General features: G+C 49.5%; 10 protein-coding genes across 10 annotated transcripts; 5 read left to right on the forward strand and 5 right to left on the reverse strand.

Moving 5' to 3' along the window:
- Positions 1–1079: 1079 nt before the first annotated feature.
- Positions 1080–1491, forward strand: EI90DRAFT_3137797 (uncharacterized protein; the record flags this gene model as incomplete). Its single annotated transcript, XM_039064873.1, has 2 exons — positions 1080–1253; positions 1342–1491. 2 exons carry the CDS (start codon positions 1080–1082, stop codon positions 1489–1491), a joined length of 324 nt encoding a protein of 107 aa, XP_038907898.1.
- A 184-nt stretch (positions 1492–1675) lies between these two features.
- On the reverse strand, positions 1676–2598 carry EI90DRAFT_3094944 (uncharacterized protein). The gene is made up of 2 exons (XM_039062502.1): positions 1908–2598; positions 1676–1843 (listed from the first exon to the last, which is right to left on the reverse strand). Exons 1-2 carry the CDS (start codon positions 2212–2214, stop codon positions 1806–1808), a joined length of 345 nt encoding a protein of 114 aa, XP_038907899.1. The 5' UTR covers positions 2215–2598; the 3' UTR covers positions 1676–1805.
- On the reverse strand, positions 1909–3264 carry EI90DRAFT_861188 (uncharacterized protein). The gene is made up of 2 exons (XM_039068182.1): positions 2663–3264; positions 1909–2587 (listed from the first exon to the last, which is right to left on the reverse strand). Exons 1-2 carry the CDS (start codon positions 3100–3102, stop codon positions 2332–2334), a joined length of 696 nt encoding a protein of 231 aa, XP_038907900.1. The 5' UTR covers positions 3103–3264; the 3' UTR covers positions 1909–2331.
- Positions 3265–3374: 110 nt separating this feature from the next.
- EI90DRAFT_860372 (uncharacterized protein) lies at positions 3375–3887 on the reverse strand. The gene is made up of 2 exons (XM_039068180.1): positions 3436–3887; positions 3375–3387 (listed from the first exon to the last, which is right to left on the reverse strand). Exon 1 carries the CDS (start codon positions 3769–3771, stop codon positions 3535–3537), a length of 237 nt encoding a protein of 78 aa, XP_038907901.1. The 5' UTR covers positions 3772–3887; the 3' UTR covers positions 3375–3387; positions 3436–3534.
- Positions 3722–8108, forward strand: EI90DRAFT_3094962 (uncharacterized protein). The gene is made up of 6 exons (XM_039062503.1): positions 3722–4003; positions 4060–4205; positions 4264–4414; positions 4467–6029; positions 6087–7960; positions 8004–8108. The coding sequence occupies exons 1-5, from the start codon at positions 3854–3856 to the stop codon at positions 7884–7886; spliced, it is 3810 nt and encodes a 1269-aa protein (XP_038907902.1). The 5' UTR covers positions 3722–3853; the 3' UTR covers positions 7887–7960; positions 8004–8108.
- A 1157-nt stretch (positions 8109–9265) lies between these two features.
- On the forward strand, positions 9266–11282 carry EI90DRAFT_3147910 (NADP-dependent oxidoreductase domain-containing protein; the record flags this gene model as incomplete). Its single annotated transcript, XM_039065558.1, has 7 exons — positions 9266–9403; positions 10119–10202; positions 10474–10565; positions 10625–10741; positions 10784–10968; positions 11003–11086; positions 11164–11282. 7 exons carry the CDS (start codon positions 9266–9268, stop codon positions 11280–11282), a joined length of 819 nt encoding a protein of 272 aa, XP_038907903.1.
- Positions 11283–12822: 1540 nt separating this feature from the next.
- EI90DRAFT_858826 (phosphatidylserine decarboxylase-domain-containing protein) lies at positions 12823–14432 on the forward strand. Its single transcript, XM_039068178.1, has 2 exons — positions 12823–12912; positions 12973–14432. The coding sequence occupies exon 2, from the start codon at positions 12975–12977 to the stop codon at positions 14178–14180; it is 1206 nt and encodes a 401-aa protein (XP_038907904.1). The 5' UTR covers positions 12823–12912; positions 12973–12974; the 3' UTR covers positions 14181–14432.
- A 1263-nt stretch (positions 14433–15695) lies between these two features.
- On the reverse strand, positions 15696–17335 carry EI90DRAFT_3137801 (uncharacterized protein; the record flags this gene model as incomplete). The annotated part of the gene is made up of 3 exons (XM_039064874.1): positions 15696–16715; positions 16778–17023; positions 17081–17335. 3 exons carry the CDS (start codon positions 17333–17335, stop codon positions 15696–15698), a joined length of 1521 nt encoding a protein of 506 aa, XP_038907905.1.
- A 40-nt stretch (positions 17336–17375) lies between these two features.
- On the reverse strand, positions 17376–18973 carry EI90DRAFT_860431 (uncharacterized protein). Its single transcript, XM_039068181.1, has 3 exons — positions 18935–18973; positions 18727–18877; positions 17376–18673 (listed from the first exon to the last, which is right to left on the reverse strand). The coding sequence occupies exons 2-3, from the start codon at positions 18790–18792 to the stop codon at positions 17615–17617; spliced, it is 1125 nt and encodes a 374-aa protein (XP_038907906.1). The 5' UTR covers positions 18793–18877; positions 18935–18973; the 3' UTR covers positions 17376–17614.
- Positions 18974–21695: 2722 nt separating this feature from the next.
- Positions 21696–23390, forward strand: EI90DRAFT_3137803 (uncharacterized protein; the record flags this gene model as incomplete). Its single annotated transcript, XM_039064875.1, has 1 exon — positions 21696–23390. One exon carries the CDS (start codon positions 21696–21698, stop codon positions 23388–23390), a length of 1695 nt encoding a protein of 564 aa, XP_038907907.1.
- Positions 23391–24305: the final 915 nt, after the last annotated feature.

The following is a 24305-nucleotide window of genomic DNA, read 5'->3' on the forward strand; positions in this document are numbered from 1 at the left end:
TTTCCATAACACTCAAAGCTTGTTTCAAAACACCCTGAGCTTGAGACTATGGAAATGAGTGAATCGCTGAATGCCCCAACCTGAAGTTAATGAAGAGCCGTATCGACAACTCATCATGCGATGCGATCGAGGAGGGAGCATCCCATACAACAAACAGCAAGGAAAAAGCAGAGTAATGCCGATGCCCAAGCCATCAGGGATTTGACCTAGCTATGTCTTCCATCGCTTATCACTCCCAAAAGTCATAACCCATGTACTAACTACTACTTTTTTACAGTACTTCTCTCTGGTCACTTGCGCTAACTCCTTTCACTCTTATTCACACCGCCATCGCCGACTCATTCAACTCCGCCCAATCCCACCTCTGCTCTTTTTCGCATAGAATGCTTCGAGTTTTCCACTCCTGTTCTATCTCTCTTGGTACTGTACTACTCGTGCATCGCCTGTGGGTCACTTCTGATGGCCACACTATGTGTATTAACTATCATATAAATGAATATTCTCTGACCCATATTGTACCATGCCAAAGATCGTAAAGTACCAACGACGAATCAGTAAATGACCAAATACCAATCTGGTAAAAATGGCCGTTTACCATAAAAAACATCGTACATCACCAGAAAAACTGATGTTATTCACCATTTTTGGTCTGGTATCCATTTCTGGTCAATTACTGCATACAAAGTGGTATATTACCGCCGCTCCAGTGGTGTTTGAGCTCGTATTTTACCAGACAAAAAATGGTAAATATTTTCCACTGTGACGCGACATTCCACATGTATCTAGTGCTGGTACGGCCCAGCTTCCTGCAAGATCGAAGTATGTATGTTCCTGTTGCCAACTTCACACGAAATCTCACGTAGGAAATCCTACTAGGGTAGCTGCGAACCATTTCACTTGATTCTGCGTGAGAGGATGGAATCTGCCACAAGACTTCCAAAGGGATGAATCGCGCTCGCTGTGAACTGTGCAGCATCTACGAGTGTTATCACCCGTTGCGTATCAGACCTTTCCTTCCATCTGCCTGTCGTTGGCCATGTCATTGAAGCACATCACGAAAATCGGACTGGCGCTCCCACATGGTCCAGATGCTCCCAGGTGCTCTGGAGCCTCCGGAGTGCTCTGGACCAGGGGACCTTGCTCTAGTTGCCTGTCCGATTTTCGTGATGCAGAGGGTCGTTGGTCTCCTCGCCGCGGGAGGTGATGTTCTCACCGCCGTCAATGCTGCATCGGAGCTTTACGATTTTCCACTGGTGTCGCACTCCTGATCCTCAGCGAGATCGAAGTCAGTAATGATTTATACCGAGCCAGGAGCGCAAGTTAACAATATGCATTATGTAGAAGTTCAGGGGAAACAAAGAGGAATGGGAGAGTTTTGGAAAATGTGTCGCGGACGCTATGGTCGATGTAGTTGCAGGCATCGATTTGTGCAATGCGTCTAATGAAGAGGTTAAGCTGCGGATGGAAAGTGTCACGAAGCTAAGCGAGTAAGTAGTATCTACTCTTTTGCGAGCCGTTGCCATCGTATAACGTAGGTACTTGTGGTTGCGCAGCAGCGTACGAAATTGATCGATTGTGCGGAAAGGTGGAAAGACAATCAAGTACCCACAACCCCCTCCACCACACGAAGAACCCCAGCAGGATCGGTGATTCGAGGAAGCGCGGCCTCGGCATTCTTCAAGGTAACTGTGTTTGATCCTCGTCGGTCATGTTGCTACTCTGATCTCGTTATCGGAACCATGTAGGTCGGTACAATCAACATCGGTTAATTCGTGGAGTCGTGAATTCTTCTGTTTTGAATGGACTCAGGTATCCCATTGTCGTCCATCGCGGTTCAGCTCAGGTGTGTCTGAAAGACATTACGACCGATCGGATCGAGCATCTTATGGTCTCGTGTCGTAACACAGGGGATAGTGAGAATTGCGTATTACTGCGGAGCGCCGTGGCCGGTGCCGACAAGATTCCGCAGAACACGCACGCGCACGCGCACACGGTGGAAGTGTCATCTAGCTCGTCTTTGTTCGACGTGACGTGGTTATCAGAGTCGCGACATATCAACTCCGGACTGCGAAGCTCGTCAAGTTCAACCAAAGTCCAATGAGACCGGTTACGCTTCCGATCCACTACCATCACAATTTTCCAGAACCGAGAATGACTGTTCAGGTCACCGATGATAAAAAGGTGGACAAGATTCCATAGGGTCACAAAATGCATCTTCCGTACATACAATTATGAGGAAAAGGACTTGAAACATTTCGACTCGAAGGGAGAAAGTAAGAAGGGAGGAGCTGCTCAGAGGGAGACTGTTGGTTCTTACGGGTTCTGGCGTAATCATCGGAGGAAACTGAAGGAATCTACGTTTTTGCACGCTCGTGAATTCGACTCGCTGAACCCGGTCATTGCTTGTATTATACAGATTTTGGTGCGAGAAGCAGTGGCCATTCGAGTGAACGTATCCCTCAGCCGCGTAAGTTCTGACATGCCACTCCTGCATCCATTCGGTCTCCGATTCACGATCGCTGCCCAGAGCCTATCATTTGATCTAAGGCACCTGAGCATGGCTGCTAAACCCGAGCACAATGAACCACTGAGAAATTGTGTCGCCCGCGGCCCACATCTACATGTTACCGGACATGCGCAAGACAGCAGTGGATAGACGGACTGTTCCTTACAATGCAAGCCATTCCCAAGGGGTATGAACACTTGAATGTTCTGCAATTGTGTATCGAAATTATCATTATCATGAACGGTGTAATGGACACAACATATGCAGGAGTTATTTTGAGTCGCGCGTGGTGATTGGGATCGAGCCAACGCGATTGGGGATCCCCGTGCATGGAAGAGATGAGAAGTACGTAGCGGGATCCTATCGGGGAGGAAGCAATTATTTTGTTTCGCACTTGGGGAATAATGATATGAAAGAAGCTTCGAGGGTGATAGGTATTGACGTAACATGTCATACAGCCGGAGTGCTTTGGGATGAGCTGGCTTGCTTCGTCGGGGGTTCTTAGGGGGATCGTTCATGGTTGTAAAGTGAGGGATTCGGCTTGTGGCACACGATCGTGATGAGGAGATCGAGACCAGCAAGACGCCGGGACTCATTACATAATACCGTTGGGCTTTGACGGGTTTCACCGAGCTGAATCACCAATCAGGTAATGTAGGGTAATGTGCAGCCCCATTCTGACCCACATGTTCGGGCGAAGGGCCCATCATCGCTAGCTGTAGGGATTGGTTTGCTGCCTGTATAGGGGTGTACTGTCATCATCGTTCCGTGGTGAGCCCATGGACAAAATTTTCGGTCGCGTGGGTTCAGCCTCTAGAGGTGCGTTCAAATTCAGATGTCTTATGTACAACTAACTTACTCGAGATCCACACTTAAAAATCCTGATCGGAGAATAAGGATTCAAATTCATCCACCTATGTCAGGCCTACCTGCTTCATCCGGGGTACAGTGACACGGCAAGGTCGTTAGCTGCGGTGGTAATGCCAAATCCTCCCATTCCGCCATCTTCTTGTTGCTTCCGGGGCGCATCACCATACATTTTTGCGAACACGCAGTAGTCTATGTGCGCCTGGCACCGGCCTTCTTGCAAGGTCGAAGGATGTTCCCGAACTTTGCATCAAACCTCCCATAGCGAACCTAGAGCAGAACCAAGATAGATGGGTGTGGATCGGTTTCTCAGTTGGTTCTGCATAAGAGGATGGAATCTGCCGCAAGACTTTCCATAAGCGCGCAATGGGATGAATTGCGCCTTGCGGCGATCTCATGGCTGTGAACTCCGCAGCCTCTACTTGAGTGTCACCATCCGCTGCGCGACCGACCTTTTCTCCTCATCCTTCATTATTGGCCATGTCGCTGAGGCAGAGGGTCGATAATCTCCTCGCCGTGGGAGGCGATGTTGCCATTCCAGTTCTCACCGCCGTCAACACCGCATCGGGCGTGTTCCCTCCCCTACAGGCTGCCACCAATGCCGCACTGCTCATCCTCACTGAAATCAAAGTTAGTAGCAATATATATCGATCCTGGGACGGAACTTGACAATCTGCTTTGTATAGAAATTCAAGGGAAATAAGGGAGAATTGGAGCGTTTTGGAAAATATATCGGAGACACCATGGTCAATGTGGTTACAGCCATTGGTTCGTATGGTGAATCTAATGAAAAACCCAAGTCGTGGGTTGAAAGTGTCAAGAAGCTGGGCGAGTAAGTAGTATCTGCTCCATGCAAGCCACTGCGGTTGTATAACATGAGTAATCTGTAGGGCGCTGGAGCGCATTCAAATTGAAATCCGTCGATTGAGTGGGAAGATGGAAAGACAGTCTGGTATCCGCAACTTCTTCTCCCATATGAAGAACCCTAGCAGGCTCGATGATTTAAAGAAAGATTTTGGCGAAGCCTTGGCAATGTTCCAGGTAGTCCCGTTTGATTCCCGGTTATGTTTCTGTCCTGATCTCATTATCGTAGCTGGAGACAGACTTGATGGTTGGTGCGATAGCAAACAATCAAGTTCTGAATGAACTTAAATATCCTATTGTCCCCCATCACGATTCAACACAGCCGTGCCTGCCAGACACTAGGATTGATCTGATCGAGCGTATAATGGCGTGGTGTCGTACCACGGAGGATGGCAAGAATCGCGTATTACTGCTTACTGCCGTGGCTGGTGCGGGCAAGACATCTGTTGCGCTCTCAATCGCAGAGGAGTGTAAAAGAGCAAAGATATCATCGTCAAGCTTCTTTTTCAAAGCAGGCGAGCAGTCGCAGCCGGACCATCTGTTCAGCGGCATGGCTCGATCTCTGGCAACCAGTGACCCCGCATACCGTGCCTCCCTCATATCGGCTCTTCAAGAGGACCCAGCCCTCTCGACTGCCCCATTCGCGACGCAATTCGAGAAACTAGTGGCTGAACCTCTCCGTCTCAGGACATCCTTGTCTGACCGTCCTATGGTGATTATCATTGATGCGTTAGATGAGTGCGATACAAAGTCATTCCCACGTCTTGCCGATATACTTCGGAAAGCAGTCCCAAAACTACCACCCAACATCAAATTCTTTCTCACTTCGAGACAATTTGACCTCGTTGATCGTTTCCTATCGCCGAATTACCCTATTGATCGCCTCACCATCGATCTGTCGGACGATGCTAACATGCATGACTGTGCTATCTACATCCGATCACAACTATACGAACTGAAGGACGTGCATCCTGGTTTGGAAGATGGAATCGGGGAAGAAGACACATTAGTCCAAAGCATACGAGAGCGAGCGGGCGGCTTGTTCATTTGGATCAGTACTGTCTTTGATTACATGAAGGTCAGCGGTAGTGATGCTACGAAGATGCTGAAGAAACTGCTGGATGAAGATCTCAACCGACCAAAGGCGTCCGCTGAGGAAGTGATGGATAGGCTATATGCGAATATTTTAGAGAAGTGCAACTGGAAGGATGACGATTTCGTGCATGACTACCCGATCGTGATGGGAGCAATTCTAATCGCCCAGAAGCCACTATCTGTTGTGGCCTGGGACGCCATTCTCTCACCACTGCTGGCGTCGGACATCCGATATGCATTAGCTCAGCTTGCACCCCTTGTCTCAGGAGTTGGGGATGCTAAAAGGCCAATTCGTATTCTGCACCAATCTTTTCGCGACTTTCTCACAGACCGAGTCAATCCACAATCACCCATACTTGGTCGGTTTGGAGTGGATGCGAGGAGGGAGAACGACAGAGTGGCCCTGCGCTGCATCGAAATCTTGAATACAGAACTTTCGAGTATAAAGGATTTAGGGCTGATTGAGGACTTATCCGAAAAAGCCAAGCTGCCACCCATTCCTCAAGAGGTGCCGTCTGAACATGTCCATTATGCATGTCGGCATTTCGTGCATCATCTTAGCCAATTGCAGGAGCCGCTGGAGGCGGCCAAAGATTCTATTCACGCATTTCTCAACGAGCAAATATTGCGCTGGGTGGAAGTCTGTGTGAGGACGGAAGGGTACATTAGTATATCATTGTTCCCTGAATGGGCCAAGGTACGAATCATCAGTAGCGATTGTTTGAGGCTCTTGTTCAGTCTCATGTTCCTGCAGTTGAACATTGATCGGGCCTCCAAAGAAGTCATTCACAAGTTGGTCAAAGTGTTTCGCAATGTGAGGAGAAATCTTGCGTTCTTTTTAAGATTGCAGGAGGCATATGAGTTGGCAAATGATTCAGTTGCACTGTGCCATTGCCTTGTGTCTACGGACTCAGAGTCCTACACCCCGGATTTAGCTCGAGCACTTGGGAGCCTAGATGCATCACTCACCAACCTTGGACAACATTCTGAAGCACTCCTTGTGAACGAAGCAAGTGTGAAACTCTGGCGCGAGCTCGTTGCCACCCATCCAGCATCATACACCCCAGATTTGGCTCGAGCGCTCCTGAATCTTTTTGTATCACTCGACAAAGTTGGACGCCATTCCGAGGCACTCATGGTAATCAAAGAAAGTGTGAAACTCTGGCGCGAGCTCGTTGCCACCCATCCAGCATCATACACCCCAGATTTGGCTCGAGCGCTCCTGAATCTTAAAGTATCACTCCACAAAGTTGGACGCCATTCCGAGGCACTCATGGTAATCAAAGAAAGTGTGAAACTCTGGCGCGAGCTCGTTGCCACCCATCCAACATCATACACCCCAGATTTGGCTCGAGCGCTCCGGGATCTTTTTGTATCACTCGACAAAGTTGGATGCCATTCCGAGGCACTCATGGTAATCAAAGAAAGTGTGAAACTCTGGCGCGAGCTCGTTGCCACCCATCCAGCATCATACACCCCAGATTTGGCTCGAGCGCTCCGGAATCTTAAAGTATCACTCGACAAAGTTGGACGCCATTCCGAGGCACTCACGGTAATCAAAGAAAGTGTGAAACTCTGGCGCGAGCTCGTTGCCACCCATCCAGCATCATACACCCCAGATTTGGCTGGAGCACTCCGGAATCTTAAAGTATCACTCGGCAAAGTTGGACGCCATTCCGAGGCACTCACGGTAATCGAAGAAAGTGTGAAACTCTGGCGCGAGCTCGTTGCCACCCATCCAGCATCATACACCCCGGATTTGGCTCGAGCGCTCCAGAATCTTAAAGTATCACTCAACAAAGTTGGACACCATTCCGAGGCACTCACGGTAATCGAAGAAAGTGTGAAACTCTGGCGCGAGCTCGTTGCCACCCATCCAGCATCATACACCCCAGATTTGGCTGGAGCGCTCCTGAATCTTTTTGTATCGCTCGACAAAGTTGGACGCCATTCCGAGGCACTCATGGTAATCAAAGAAAGTGTGAAACTCTGGCGCGAGCTCGTTGCCACCCATCCAGCATCATACACCCCAGATTTGGCTGAAGCGCTCCTGAATCTTTCTGTATCACTCGACAAAGTTGGACGCCATTCCGAGGCACTCACGGTAATCGAAGAAAGTGTGAAACTCTGGCGCGAGCTCGTTGCCACCCATCCAGCATCATACACCCCAGATTTGGCTGGAGCGCTCCGGAATCTTAAAGTATCACTCAACAAAGTTGGACGCCATTCCGAGGCACTCACGGTAATCGAAGAAAGTGTGAAACTCTGGCGCGAGCTGGTTGCCGCCCATCCAACATCATACACCCCGGATTTAGCTCGAGCGCTTGGGGGTCTAGATGCATCGCTCACCAACATTGGACAACATTCTGAGGCACTCCTTGTGAATGAAGAAAGTGTGAAGCTCTGGCGCGAGTTAGTTGCCATCCAACCGATATCGTACTCCCCCGATTTGGCTCAAGCACTCGGGAATCTTGTAATATCTCTCGACAATCTCGGACGCCACTCTGAGGCGCTCCTCATAAATGAAGAAAGGCTCAGACTCCTGCCCCAGTAGTTGTCATTTATCTGATATCATCCACTCCGGGTTCGACACGATCATTCTGCAGCCTCATGCTCACCAGCTCGTGCAAACAGTCACCATTATGCCAAGACCCTAACTTCCGTTCAAGATTTTGTTGTTCGCGGCGAGTTACTCACCCGCCATCATGTGTTTTTGGTGTAGCCTTGGTAATGCAGACTCCACCTGTTTTCATGCTTAGGGCGCTGTGTGGACGCAGGACAGGAGTCAATATTACACTATCACTAGCTTCATTCCCAATACATGCACACAAGTCTTAACAATCATATTCCTGCGTTACTCATGTCAGACTTTCTTCCCCTCCCTTGATCGATCATCATTGTTTGAGAAGACCCAGGAGTCTAATAATTATCATCGCTTTTCGGGACTCATCAAGACCATTTCATCCGAGCGCGAAGGTTATCACCGGGAATCCGGAGTGAAGAAGCATGCACACCCAACCTCACATTCCCGGATCCGGAAAACCCGGCCGTGAGTATGTAATACATATTCACTTCTCTTTCACGTGTCGGAAACACACCCCGAGGAAGTGATCACTCCGACTCCATTCCTTTCTGACTCCGGGCGCAGAAGGGCGGGCTGTTTGACAAGTGAGTGCGGGAATTCGACCTCAGTTGATCAGCCGATCACTCTTCAAGTAAGAAATAATGCTTCAAGGAGGAGGCCACAATCCTTCTCTTCTTCCACATGTCCTTCACGCCAAGTGCGAAGAGACACATCTATGATGTCATCACCACAGGATCATTACCTCCCCAGTAGGGACCCGTTTTCATCTGTGGCGAAGAACCGTGCTTAAAATTGATCTTAGTACCGCAGTCAATCTATTTCCACATTGTCCTTCGAGGTATGTCCTGATCCAATTCAAATTCAAAACAAAGGGATGTATATTTACAACTGACTTACTCGAGGCCCAACACTTGAGTGGAGCATTAAGCGTTCAAACCTGTCATCCAGTGTTAGAGCGCCATTTTTCACTCATCTGCTTCGTCGGGGTCCAGTGACACCACGAGGTCGTTCGCCGTTAGTGGAAATGCCAAATCCTCCCATTCCGCCATCCTATCTTGTTACTGCCAGTGTGCATCACCACTCGCTTTGCAAACACGCGACATTCCACATGAATCTGGTGCTGGTACGGCCCAGCTTCCTGCAAGATCGAAGTATGTATGTTCCTGTTGCCAACTTTACACCAAATCTCACGTAGAAAATCCTAGGGTAGCTGCGAACCATTTCACTTGATTCTGCGTGAGAGGATGGAATCTACCACAAGACTTCCAAAGGGATGAATTGCACTCGCTGTGAACTGTGCACCATCTACGAGTGTTATCACCCGTTGTTCCATCTGCCTGTCATTGGTGATGTCATTGAAGCAGAGGGTCGTTGGTCTCCTCGCCGTGGGAGGCGATGTTCTCACCGCCGTCAATGCTGCATCGGGGCTGTTCCCTCCTTTACAATTTGCCACTCGTGCCACACTCCTGATCCTCAGCGAGATCAAAGTTAGTAATAATTTATAACGAGCCAGGAGCGAGAGTCAACAATATGCATTATGTAGAAGTTCAGGGGAGGAATGGGAGAGTTTTGAATATATCACAGACGCTATGGTCGATGTGGTTGCAGGCATCGATTTGTATGATGCGTCTAACGAAGAGGTTAAGCCGTGGATGGAAAGTGTCACAAAGCTAGGCGAGTAAGTAGTATCTACTCTTATGCAAGCCATTGCCATCGTATAACTTGTGGTTACGCAGCAGCGTATTCAACCCGAAATTGATCGATTGTGCGGAAAGATGGAAAGACAGTTAGGTACCCACAACCCCCTCCCCCACACCACGAAGAACCCCAGCAGGATCGATGATTTAAAGAAAAATTTTAGCGCGGCCTTGGTGTAATTCTGTTTGACCCTCGTCGGTCATGTTGCTGCTCCGATCTCATTATCGTAGCCATGTAGCTGCGGACAAAGTTGACGGTTGGTGCAATAGCAAACAATCAAGATCGGTTAATTCGTGGAGTAGTGACTTCTTCTGTTCTGAATGGACTTCAGTATCCCATGTCGTCCATCACGATTCAACCCAGGCGTGTCTGAAGACATTAGAACCAATCGCATCGAGTATATTATGGCCTGGTGTCGTAGTAGCGAGAATCGTGTATGACTGCGGAACGTCGTGGCCGGGCCGACAGGACATCTATTGCGCTCTCGACTTCAAAGGATATTAGCAGTGCAAACTTCCTTCGGGTGATAAAATCCCTGCTATCGCCTTGGGGACTTGGAAATCGAGGCCAGGAGAGACCGAACTTGCCGTAAGTATCTGCCGCTCTCAGTGCGGGCTACAAACATATCGATGGAGCGTGGATATACGGAAGTTCAAACATATCTCGTGAAGCTCATCTGAGTCATTTGTCGCACGTTCCATGAACTGCGTACTGCGAAAATCTAGAGACTCGGTATCGCTGTGCGAAAAAGTAGTGTCAAGCGGGAAAATATTTGGCTCACAAGCAAGGCATCTATTGCCTGACGATGATGCCAACTGCTCCCTGTATCTGATGCGTGGACCCTCCACACTAGCCGTAGCGTTTCACCGACCGGAAGACATGGGGGGGAATTCTCGACCGAACATTGACCGCGTTGCAGACATCATATCTTGATCTATATCTGGTCCACTGGTACGCCACGCATTATGGCATTTTCTCGCTAATTGCAACGAACACTACAGTGTTACCAGGCCCGTTGCTTTCGAGAAGGGGACCCGGGAAGTAGACGCGGATCTCACTGAGAATCCTTGTACGACGGTGGTGGAGATGGTGGATAAAGGGAAAGTACGCAACATTGGAGTCTCGAAGTAGGTCTTCTTTGGCGAACTCGATGGCTCCTGCTGAAGCAGTTTCAATAGTCGGCGCCTCGAAAATTTAACTGCCAGTCCACTCAAATATCAGCCTGCGGTGAATCAAGTTGAAACTAATTGGCTCAACTCACGACCCAAACTTCTCGAGTGGTCTAGAAACAATGGAACCCTTTTAGAAACATACTCGCCGCTTGGGAGCGATAGGCAAGTCAAAGACAGTTTCAGTGGGTGCAGAACTCGGCGTTACCCCCGCTCAAGCTATTATCTCTTGGCTGAAGCAACGTGGGGTGGTTGTATTACCGAAGAGCGTTATTCCGCCAGGGATTCAAGAGAACATCCAAGGTGTGTGTACTGATGCCCCCCGTTTTTCATACCTCTCCATTCACATAACTTTGTCCTCTCCCTCCCCTTTCAAACAGTGTTTGAGCTTCCGCGAGAGGCTTTTGACAAGATCGAGAAATCCGCCACGTCGCACAAACCTCAAAGGGTAGTCAACCTGTCGGAGCAATGGGGACATGATATTTTCAAGGACGAGTAAACTTGTCTCATCGAGGATATAGATGTATGTGTCCATCTTGAGAGTGTTACACTGCCTCCAAATCTGATGATTTCACTGACAGCTACCTGTGACTTCAGTTGCAAATATCGGACGAACATGACTGATCTCTCATAGTGATGCCTGCAAAGCCACAGGCAGCACAAGGGATTGGAATGAGTTCCCTTTGTCATATTGTCTGATCGCGACCATCAAAGTGATGAACATCGGGTTGCTCATCCATATCATCCTACACATCCAGGCGGACTCTCCCAGTTTCTTTAGTGTTAGGGTGCATCGCAAGCTGCCCGCGTGGGCGCGTAATGGGGTCGCTATTGTCTGGAATAGGACATGGAGTCTTGGGATGCTTGCAGTGACGAGGGTCTGCACTGGAATGGACGGGTGGCAAGTATGATGCCTTAAATTGCACCACGGGCGCATCAATTAAGGTACGTGGCGTTGGAACGAGTTAAGGAAGGGTGACGTTGAACCGTATTATCTTCGTTCAATGGGTCACGCTTTGGCCCAGCCTCTACTTTAGTAGAGGCTAAGATCCTGCCTAGGCCCGGCCGGGACTGAGTTCAAATATCGACCCAATGGTCACGTTGATTGCCTAAGCGATCACGAATCTCGTCTGTTGCTCCGCTTGTGCCCGTGATCGTCTCAGCAGCTTGTTGGACTCACCACGGTCACAAACGGCCATCATGTCAATCTACCGATCAAACCCTTGTCAGCTGTGTCATGACTTCAATCGCTGTGGAACAGCGAGCGAGAAGCAAATGTGCTACGAGTCTTGAATTTAGGTCATTCCCAACCTGGCTGCACATTTAAATCAGCTTCTTTGGTCTCACATGGATGACAAATCGGATGGCGAGCTGGGAGCCTGGCTTGTATAGCGCAGGTGCTACGATCTTCTTGCTGTGAGCATCAAAGCGGCCAGAAGATGGCAAGCCTGGCCCGCAGAACGAAAATCGCCTCATGACTGCGTAGTGCATATCCTGAATATCTGGCTTCTCTAACGTAAAGACGAGTTCGTTCATCAAAATGCCTCTTGGATGGCGCTGAACAACGATACGAGCATCTAGGGATCTTCCTACCGATGACACGAGGAAAATTCACTTTCCCCACATTCTGATGGTCAGAGTTATTGCGAATCCTGGCCACTATTGCCTCTTACAAGGATATTGTCTACTCGTGAATATGAAGGGCAACTTGATGCCGACAATGGTAATACACGGTTGGACCAGTTCGTGGGATCCAACTCACACCCTTACACCCTTGATGTTCACAGTCCTTGGCAGATCTTTCAGCCATGACCTCCACCCATTGGCTCTTCTGCAACGGCTCTTTCATCCGGTGGCTTGCAGTAAAGGATGTGACTGCTTCCAGTTCCACGATGATTTTTAGAATAATGGGGCGTGGAAGACATCACACGTTACAGAACACATGACACTTCAGAGAGGATAATTATTGTGTCGACCTCTGATGAGCACTTCACTTAATCGCTGTTCAGGGGATATAAAAGACTCATCCTCCAGCAGCTCAGACCGGTCCTCCAAACCTGTAAAGAGTCAACGAACCCCCGTAACCCAACCCGCATCATTTCTTCCAATTCCATCACAATAAACTACAGGTGTGTTGAGTTATGATTAAATAATGTATCATTTGGGTTGATACTGCTATGTTTCAACAGATATGGTGGATGTTGTTACCGAGCTCAGACAATACCTCTTTGCAAATCCTGACGTCTATAGAGCATTCGCATTAGCCGTTCGCATCGTCCTTCGGATGAACATTCCGCAGTTGGAACAGCTGGGGATCAGGAGTTTGAATGATTACCTCGATTTCTATGAGACGCTTTTGAATTGGGTGCCTACGGAGACGAGTGATGGAAGGAACATTTACTATCACTTGTGCATTTTCTACTTCATTTTGGACCAGCTCCCCTTGAGGCTTCTTCAAACTCCGATTCTTCCTACTTCCACACCCCCTTACACCTGGCTTTCAGACTGGGTTATTTCCTTTGCGAAAGCCATGGGTGCTAACATGGACAAACCCGAATCGTTGACCCCAGAGTCGCTTCAGACCTTCTACGATGCTCCCAGTTACCGGATGGAAGACTATATCGTGCCCGAGGGGGGCTGGCAGAACTTCAACGAGTTTTTCGCCCGGGAACTTAAACCTGGGCTTCGGCCCATCGATGCTCCCGATGACTCTAGGGTCATCGTGGGTTCCGCTGATTCCGTCTTCGACGGTTTCTGGCTTATTGAAGATGAGGGTGTGGTTTATTTGAAGTACATTCCGTGGCCAGTTAAGCTCCTGCTGGCAGATAGCGCTTATGGGGATCAATTCGACGGCGGTGCCTTCACGCACTCCTTCCTCGCACCAAACGACTACCATCGTCAGCATGCACCGGTGTCCGGTACAGTTTTGGAAGCGAAAGTCATCCCCGGCCTTTGCTATCTCGAGGTCGAGGCAACGACCGGCACCGACGGAAAGATCTCTTTCGGAATGCGAAGAGGCCTTCCGGAGGCCGAGATCGGTCGTGGAGCGCGTAAGTGGCGTCGGAGGCGTGGCGAGGTGCCTCCAAATGATGACATCAACGCCCCCAACTCGCCTGGTTATCAATTCCTTCAGGCGCGTGGACTCATCGTTATCGATAACCCCGTCCTTGGTCTAGTTGCTGTTTTACCCGTCGGAATGGCGCAGATATCGTCGGTCGTACTTTCGGTCCAGCCTGGCCAACAAGTGGAGAAGGGGGACGAGATTTCTTACTTCCAATGCGGTGGTTCTGATTGCGTTATTGTCTTCCAGAAGGGGGCTAACGTCCAGTTCACTGCTACTATCGGCGAACATTACAACTACGGCGAAAAGATTGCAGAGAGTGTACCCGATGATTGATGAGCACTGAATCTCAATGGTCTCGATGACACCCCCCATCTCGATGCATGTCTCTTCAGAAACCTGCACCTCACCCGTCTTCTAGGATTGCTTTGCGCCTCTTGGAATTTTGTACTTCTATCTCAACTGTACCAACATGTTCTGTCGTGCTTGTCTTGTAAGTTCCAAATGTTGCCCTGTTTTTCGATGTCAAACAATCAAGTTATCATGCGGTCGTAGCCGGGATACCAGCCATCCTTGTTAATAAGCTGTTGTAATACGATTGTAGGCTACCCGCGAGGACAGCAAATAGATACCAGGCCCTTCCGTCTACAGCCAACGTGGGTCTGCTATGCTGGGTCACAACCAGGGCAGTAATGCGCACGCACAAAGTTAACCACCACACACTAGCTCAACTCATTTTCGAATTCGACATTGATCAAAATACTGTACTATCACCTAAATCAGCGCTACCATCAATCCCCTTCCATGCATGACATGTAATTCCAATACAAGTCGAGACCCGGAGAGATCAAACCTGCCGTATCTGCCGCTCTCAGTGCAGGCTACAAACATATCTCGTGAAGCTCGTCCGAGTCATCCGTCGCACGTTCCATGAACTGCGTTCTGCGAAAATCTGTCACGTCATTCAACAAATGGGATGGTCGCGGAAGGACTTGCTCAGCTATGGACGGTTCCTTGGTAACTAGAAGTAGGAGTCCAAGCGCCTTGGCCGAAGAAAATTTGACGACAAAGATGGTGGCGTGAAGCGAGATCTGGTCAGGGATGGAATCGTATTGATTCCCCGTCAAGGATATGATTCTGTTCCGTCGAGGTGAGGGTCACGACTGTCAGTATTGCTCTAACACGCATCTGCAGGAAAATCAGCTGTCTTCCCGGTATGGCGACGCCCATCACGCTCACATTCCCCAGAGTGTTTTTCTCCTGTCTGTACCTGCTGCCCTGACAATCCTCAGTATTGCTCTCCAACCTATTGGCTCTTCCTGTCCCGCTCAAAGTAGCGAGATATCTGTTGGCTCTCTGGTTGATCCAGCATGTTTCCGTACGTCTCGGAGGTGAAGACATGAAGTTAACTCATGCCTCATGATTTGTACTTGAGCTCGTGGAGAACGGATGATTGTTATGAGTGTATTTCGTAATATGTGATGCGCCAGAGGCTTACGTGGGGTTGATACTCATAATTGGCTCACAAGCTCTTACTTCTCGCATTTTCCAAGACGGTCCAGCGCACGAGCAGTGCAGGAATATGACAGTCGAGACTCATACGCATAAACGGCAGAGTATTCGGAGTGAAGCTGGGAGAGCATGTGACGACTGCACATCCATGCCAAGTGTCCAAGTAGCACCTGAAGCATGAAACATGATAGGACCTACAATACCAAGGCTAAATCAAATGCATATGATGGATGAGTAACATACAACTCACGACGATATGAGCTACTGCAATCGCAGAATGATCGCGACAGACTCAGGTGGATAAATGGAAACTACTGGCGCAAGAGTCTGCGCCTTTCGTCATTTACGAGGAGCGCCTCGGAATGCCGTCCGAGATTGCCAAGCGATACAACAAGATTTCCGAGTGCTCGAGCCAAATCCGGTGTTTCCATGAATAACAGCTAGCCCGCGCCAGAGTCCGACACTCTCTTCAATCACTGCGAGTGCCTCGGAATGCCGACTGAGATTGTGAAATGATACAAAAGGATTTCCGAGCGATCGAGTTAAATCCGGAGTGTATGAGGTGGGATGGACAGCAACTAGCTCACGCCAGAGTTTGACACTTTCTTCAATCACCAGGAGTGACTCGGAATGCCGTCCGAGATTGTCCAGTGATACTTTGAGATTCCGGAGGGCTCCAGCCAAATCCGGAATGTATGATGCTGGATGGACTGCGACTAGCCCACGCCAAAGCCTGACACCCTCTTCGATCACCGGGAGCGCCTCAGAATGCCATCCGAGTTTCTCAAGTGATACAGAAAGATTCTCGAGCGCTCGGGCCAAATCCGAGGTGTATGATGTGTGAGGGGCGGCAACTAGCTCGCGCCAGAGTTTGACACTTTCTTCGATCACCTGGAGCACCTCAGAATGCCATCCGAGACTGTCCAGTGACACAAATAAATTCGCGAGCAAGTCCGGGGTGTATGCTGTCGGATGGGCAGCAACTAGCTCACGCCAAAGTCTGACACTTTCTTCTATCACCGGAAGCGCCTCCGAATGCCGTCCAAGATTATTCAGCGATACGGAAAGATTCTCAAGTGCTCCAGCCAAATCTGGGGTATACAACGTCGGATGGAGAGCAACTAGCTCGCGCCGGAGTTCAACACTTTCTTCGATCACCGAGAGTGCTTCCGAATACCTTCCGAAAATGTCCAGTGACACCTTAAGATTCTCAAGCGCTCGAGCCAAATCCGAGGTGTATGTCGAGTGGACAGCAACTAGCTTGCGCCAGAGATTGACACTTTCCTCAATCACCGCGAGCGCCTTGGAATGCTGCCCGAGATTGTCCAGTGATACTCGAGCGCCCGAGCGAAATCTGGGCTGTATGATGTCGGATGGACTGCAACCAGCTCTCGCCAGATCTTGACACTTTCCTCGATCACCGGAAGAGCTTCAGAATGCCGTCCAAGATTGTCCAGTGATATAAAAAGATTCCCGAGGGCTTGAGCCAAATCCGGATGGTAGGACTCTGTGCCCGCGGAAACAAGGCTACGGCAAAATGCAACGGAATCATTTGCCAACTCATATGCCTCCTGCAATCTTAGAAAGAATGCAAGGTTTCCCCTCACATTGCCGAACACTTTGACCAGCATGTGAATGACTTCTTTTGAGGTCCGTTCAACGCTCAACTGAAAGAGTATGAGATTAAGTATGAATGCCAAATGGACGCTACTGATGATTCGCACCTTGGCCCACTCAGGGAATGATGATATGCTAATGTACCCTTCCGTCCTCACACAGACTTCCCCCCAGTGCGCTATTTGGTGATTGAGGAATGCGTGAACAGATCCACTGGGAATTTCCAGTGGCTCTTGAACTTGCCTGAGATGGCACACAAAATGGTGACACGCGTAATGGAATTGTTCGGACAGCGTGCCTCGAGGAATTGGTGGCAGCTTGGCCTTTTCGGACAAACCCTCAATCAGCCCCAAATGCTTCATGGTGGGAAGGTCCTTATTCAATATTTCGATACAGCACAGGGCCACTCTGGAGTTCTCCCTCAGCATTTTAGAAAAGTGTGATTGGAAGAACGACGACTTTGTGCATGATTATCCGATTGTGATGGGAGCAATCTTAATCGCACAAATGCCACTGTCGGTTGCGGCATGGGATGCCATTTTGTCACCACTCCTGACCTCGCCCATTCGATATACGTTGGCCGAACTTGCACCCCTCCTCTCAGGAGTCAAGGATCCTGACAAGTCGATTCGTATTTTGCATCAATCTTTTCGCGACTTTCTCGTGGACCGAATTGACCCGCAATCACCCACACTCCGTCGGCTTGCAGTGGATACGAGCGTATACAGGCTATCCATCATTTCCTCAGTGGAGACCTTCGATCCGTTCTCCCCGGCATCGAGCAGCTTCTTCAGCATCCTCGCAGGATCACCATTAGCGATCTTCATGTAGCGGAAGATGGTACTGATCCAAATGAACAAGCCACCTGCCCGTTCCAATATACTTTGGACCAATTTCTCCTCATCCTCGATTCGGTATTTCAAATCAGGATGCACACCTTTCAGTTCGCGTAATTGTGATTGGATGTAGACAGTACAGTCATGCACGTTGGCATCATCTGAGAGATTGATGCTGAGGCGATCGATAGGGAAATCAGGTGATAGAAAACGATTAACGAGGTCGAATTGTCTTGAAGTGACAAAAAATTTGATGTTGGGCGGCAGTTTTGGCACTTCCTTTCGAAGCATATTAGCAAGACGTGGAAACGCTTCCGTGTCACACTCGTCCAACGCATCGATGATGACTACCATAGAACGGTCGGACGGAGAGGTTTTGAGATGGAGAGGCTCAGCCACTAGCTTCTTGAATTGCGTCACAAATGGAGCAGTCGAGAGGGTTGGGTCTTCTTGAGGGGTCGATATGAGAGAGGCGCGGTATAAAGGGTCGTGCGTTGCCAGAGATCGAGCCATGCCGCTGAACATATGATCTGGCCGCGATTGTTCGCCTGCCTTGAAGAAGCTTAACAGTAATATCCTTTCCTTTTTACATTCCTCTGCGATTGAATGGGCAACAGATGTTTTGCCTGCACCAGCGACGGCGGTCAGCAGCAATACACGTTTTTCTCCATTCCCCGTGTTGCGGCACCATGCCATACTGTGCCCAATCAGATCAGCCCTCGTGCCTTCCAGGCACCCCTGAGTTGAATCGTGGTGGGCGACAACGGGGTATTTAAGTTCGTTCAGAACTGAGGAATTCTCTACCTCATGAGTTAACCGATCTTGATTATTTGCTATTGCACCAATTGCCAGGTTTATCTCTAGCTACGTGGTCGCTGTGATAAGACCATAAACCAATGAGGATCAAATAAAATTACCTGGAACGACGCCAACGTTTCATTGAAATCCTTCTTTAAATCATCAATCCTGTTGGGGTTCTTCATGTGAGAGAAGAAATTGCGGATGCCAGACCGTCTTTCCACCTTTCCACGCAGTCGACCGATTTCGGTTTGAATGCGCTGCAATGCCCTGTGAAGTACCTAGTCACACGATGGTGACGGGTTGCATAGAGTGGACACTACTTACTCGCCCAGTTTTGTGATGCCTTGCACCTACGGCTTTACCTCCTCACCGGAGGCATCATATGAATCAATGGCTGCAACCACACGGACGACGGCATCAGCGATATATTTTCCAGAACGCTCCCATTGTTTCTTATTTCCCTCGAACTTCTGCACCATCCGGACTGTCAACGTTCATTCCCGCCCGACGAAGCGTTGACGGCAGTAAGGATTGGGATTGCCACATCACCTCCCACCGCAAGGAGATTGTGCGCAACAGAGGCAGCGACACGCAAACGAGGGCTGCGCAGCACACAGTCATGTGTCGACCCAGTGCGGTCAAACGGCAGATTCCATGGATCTCTATGTACGAACTCGGCAATATGTTCATGAGGTTGAGGTGTCAGACACTGCAAAACCCGATGACCATAACAACCCGAAGGTACCAACCAGCAACCCCCCTTCATCTACAGAGAATCCCCTCATGTACGCTACGGTGTATCGACGGGCCACGCCCATCAAGGATAGATTCATCGTCATCATCATCACCCCAAACTCCAATGCAGTCTTCAAATAACTCGGGAAATCCCTGAACAAGGCTGCGTTCCGCAGCACGGTTTTGGCGCGACTTGGCTTGTATCGGAGAATGCCACGCTAGAAATTTCGCAACCCTTGAAGGGGTTGCGGCACCGCACAGCAGAGGGCGCGACAGAATTCCATGCAGTTCTCAACATCTTCACCGCAGGCCCTTAGTGCAACTAGCTCTCCCCTACTGCTTGACACCCCCTGGGTTCTGCGATGAAATAGATTGGAATTTTCTTGCTTAATTCCAATAGAGTATGAATACCAAGTGCTCTGAGAGTGGTCGACGTGGCTTGGTGGGACCCAATTTACTCCGTGCCCTCATGGACGAACGTGATTCCGTACCCAGCGTTCCAGTTGAGCGTTTTCAGGTTCAGTCAATGTGCGCATGAAAAAAAAAACATAGAGCGACGCACTAATCCATTAATCATCCAACTGTCGATCAGGCTCAGAATATGTGATGATAATACTAGCATCAACCTGTGTGAATGGACCTTAATTATGTTTGGTTATCTATCATCACCATCGATGATCTCGAGGAGCGCGATCCATGTCGCAACACAAACATCTCCTGGTTATCCTACTGCGATACGGAAGCCCAAAGCAGTATCCAGCCTAAGCGAACCGGGTAACTTGCGGAGCATTCACCAAAAGGGAAGTCGATGACAAGCGACGATACTTCATTCTCGCCATGTGCTCTCCGCGATGGTTTTCTTGCATATGATTTTGGATCCATTCTTGTTTCCCTTCCGAGTTGTACGGGATAAAGCTTTCCTCGCGTTTTCAATCGACGATGTTATGAAATTATGACATGGGCCCCCATCGGGTGAACGGATCCCTGTGATTGCGTTGGGAGCACGACTGTCAACGCCCGGCGAAGCTGGGGCCCCCTACTTCCACTGCTTTGGAAAAAAGTGTGGATGTGCGGGGGGGAACTTGATCTCTGGGTATGCTCTCTACCCCTGAACGAGAAAGAAATTGGCATCGCCTTGAAAGAAAGTCATGAGCGGGGAAGACATCTGACTTAGGTATGATTTCTTCCTCCTGTGCCTCTGGCTTTAATAGACGAGTGCTCTGTGGGGCTAGTTACGGAATTCACTCTACCGACCTGAAGACGTCGAAGCAGCGCTGGACGAAACTTTGACTGTATTGCGTGCAGGGTTTATATCTCGCCCATTAAGCATAACGGACCCCCCTACTTGGCCAGCGGCATTCAGGAAGGGCGCCCAGGAGGTGAATGCCGAGGCCCCTGAAACCCGCTACCTCAAGAAAGTAAAATCTGCAACATGGTAACCCCCCAGCGTTGGTTCCCCGATGGTACAGATCTTCTGGGGGCCACATGCCCGATCGGGAGCAACACGCAAGTTTGAGGTCAAGGCAGTCGCTAAAGAGCCCTGCCCAAGCTGTCTGAAGCAAACGTGGGAGGCTTATATCTTTCAAGAATTCGGGAGAACTTTCAAGGCAAGTACATATCTATTGACCAATCTATCATATACGATCGCTCTGTTCACACGGGGTATTCCTCCCTGGCTTATACTGAGAGTGTTCCAGGCCTCCTCCGTAAACTCCGTGCGTGAATGACCCATGCATGGGAATATGACATCAAGGAGTGAATTTCAACCCTCCCGAACCGCATCAAAGACGGGTAGGTTCGTGAGACGAAAAGTGGTGCTGACGACTAGGGGGGGTCAAAATGCGTGATATTTTTGCAATTGACGAAAGGAGCAAAGACTTTTTGTGCAAAAACGTAACCTCAAGCCCACCCGAAAAGTAGGCCGAACGATTCATTCCCACGCTTCCAGGACAAACGTGCAAAGTTATGTTACCATGATTGGCGATAGTGATAAACAGAGAATAGGAGCACGTTCATGAACGGGGCCTCCTCTCAGGACTCAGGAGAATTGATGATACAATACAGCGTTTGAAGGTGCACACGACCCATAAATGCCTCTATCTCACTTCAAAATGGCTCGACTACCGCTTCCTGCGAACCATCCTCTCTCTCTCTCTCTCTTCAGCTTACCTGGACGTGTTGAACGTCCCTTGCATCTATTGCCTTCCTTGATTTGGGTAACGCAGGGCACAGCGTCACTTGTTCGTGTTTCTGAGAACAGACCGAGGTGAGATAACGCCTAGTTAGACGTCTTACGTGTTATTGTTTGCCCAACCGCGCCCATCTAGTTGAACATCTGTCCGAGACAATCATGACTAACAAAGGGGTTTTTGAGTTGGTAACCCAACCTCGCTATTCCCGCGTCAGACGCGTCGATAAACAGCACAACCTCAGCGAAGAAGCCGGTTCATCAAATCCGGCGAAAAGAGGGATGCCTAGTGGCCGAGACACCGGCGATACGGGCACAGTATCCGATTCGGATGACTTCGACGATGAAGAAGAGGACAATGGATCGATCTACGAAGAACCCTCATCGATCCATGATTCAATTCCGTCGTCCCGCTCCCGAATTTCCCAACAAAATTCTTCTCAACACGAAGATACAGAGGGAAGTGCGCACGCCACACTCACTGCACCCTCCAAACCTAGACGTGGTCGTCGTCCCACTCATCTGTCCGCTGCGAGCCGTAATGCCAGGGACATTGCTCGTAAGACAAACCATTCTCGTATTGAGAAACGTCGCCGCGAAAAGATAAACGATGTTCTTGATGTCCTCCGAGGTCTTGTCCCATCTCTGCCGTCATCGGGTACGGATCCCCAAGAGGGTCACGGTGAAACGGAGGTAGAGGACGGTGAGGATGAAGGCCGAAAGGGCAGAAAGAGGAGGAAATCAAACTCGTGCGACTCGAAACCTAGCGCTAAAAAAGAAAAAGGAGGGGAATTCAAGTTGGACGTTCTGGAGCGCACGTTAAATTTCGTTCAACATCTCATGTCCACCGTCCAGGTACTCGAGGCGGAAAAGCAAGAGTGGCTCGGCCGAATTCCCTCCACCCACATACCTTCGCAATCGGGCAATAATCCCGCTACTTGTACGTCGTGTGGGCGGGGTCCCCCCGTCAGTGGGCCTCCCGAATCTTCACGCGAACCGGCTAGAGGGCAAACGTTTACTCCGCCCATTCCGGCCCATCCACCCGGAACCATGTCGAAGCGCAAGCGCGAACGTGATCGTGTCTCTACTCCGCCTCCCACCTCGCCGATCGTTCCCCCCCGGCTACCTTCTTCAGAATCGTCATTCCAACACCCTCGCCACCACGCTGAAGTATCCAACTCTCGAATCACGTCTTCACCTCAATTATTTGTCCCACCAGAGACGAAGCGTCCAAAGCTCCCCTCTATCTCGTCGATCCTAAACTCAACTGACGAATCCCCAATCTTCCAACTCCCTTCTCCTCCTTCTCCCTATGCGTTTGAACACACTTCACACTTTTCTAAAACACCCTCCTCTACTGCAGTTAAGAAAGGACTCGGTGGAGGACCAACGGGCCCATTCATTACCGGCGCTTCTCGCTACGCATCTGCAACACCGCCGGTTCTTCCTTCGCCCGCTACAACTCAGATAGATCCCACTTCTCCACTTCCTTTCACGACGTTAACCTCCCCTTCCATACCTTTGATTCCCCACTCGCAGCCTGCCACCCAACAAACACCATCAACAATGACGACGGCCACTTTGAGTTATTCTTCAAGTTCTATGTCTCAAGCGCCCTCGCGTGAACGAGGATTCCCACTATCATCAGGCACTCAACCAATCAATTTTAATGTTAACCATGAATCTCATGACGACGAGACCGTCGCTATCGCAAGTATGTTGATGCAAATTTCTTCGAGGAAGAAGCATGGCACGAGTGACAGACCGTCCTCGTCGTCTCCGTCTTCCGCGTCGTCTCCCGCGACTACGAATCAGACGCATCACCCTCACACCCCAAGTTCGATATTGGGTTTGTAACAAAATGTTTACAAACGGTTGGAATTTGCGTTGGTTACCCCAATTGCATGCACACGTTCGTCTCCAACAGTGGTTACCCTCAAGTTAGATTTTTTCGAATTTCGAATTCAAAAAGGAACCACCTGATTCTGTTATCTTTGTTGCCCTCCTTTTCATGTTGTTGTTGTTGTTGTTTTTTTGTTAATCTTTCGGTTTGCAGAGCATGCAGGTGATGCGCAAGCGCAAGCGCACGTTGCACGAGATTTCATGCACACATGAGCTTCCCGTTGCAGCAGGCGTAATATTAATTCTGTGTTCGAATTGTACGTTACAACGTGCCATTCTATGGCCGGGACACCAGAAACAACTGAGGCAGCTAATATAAGCTCAGTTGACGTTGAAGTATGGGTTTTATCTCTGTTTATAATTGGCCCAGGTTATCGCCCAAGAAAATTATTCTTGCTCGGATGAGCTAGTAACTCGTTGCACTTTGATTGTGAGTAACCTATGCTTATGAATGGCTTTAATGGGCCGATGATGATGGTATTGGTAATCTGCTCATTGCAACCGGCCCCACATTCTGCGGGATCGAGTGCTCCTGGTGGTGGAGCGAGAAACTTCCCCAGGATGCTTTTGTTGAAGCGCCGATATATCTAGTACGCTACATAACATTATCGACCTTCGTTTCAACATTGTCGCTGTTCTTATCCACAAATCGTAAAAGTAGCCATCTTGTGAGATAGCGGTCCAGTACGGATTCAAGCCGTATCTCCGCGACGCGCCTCTTCATCTCCGCGCTGTACATCATCCTCAGCCACGCGTCGGTGCCATTGTTACTGTGTTCACATCCGGTCTTATACGCATAAGAGGAGACTGAAACTCATTTCGGCGCGGTACCAGCATGGCCAACTTACCTGAGCTGACGTCTGGGGCAAT

Source organism: Cantharellus anzutake (assembly GCF_015039405.1).
Source record: "Cantharellus anzutake strain C23 chromosome Unknown EI90scaffold_201, whole genome shotgun sequence".
Lineage (NCBI taxonomy): Eukaryota > Fungi > Basidiomycota > Agaricomycetes > Cantharellales > Hydnaceae > Cantharellus > Cantharellus anzutake.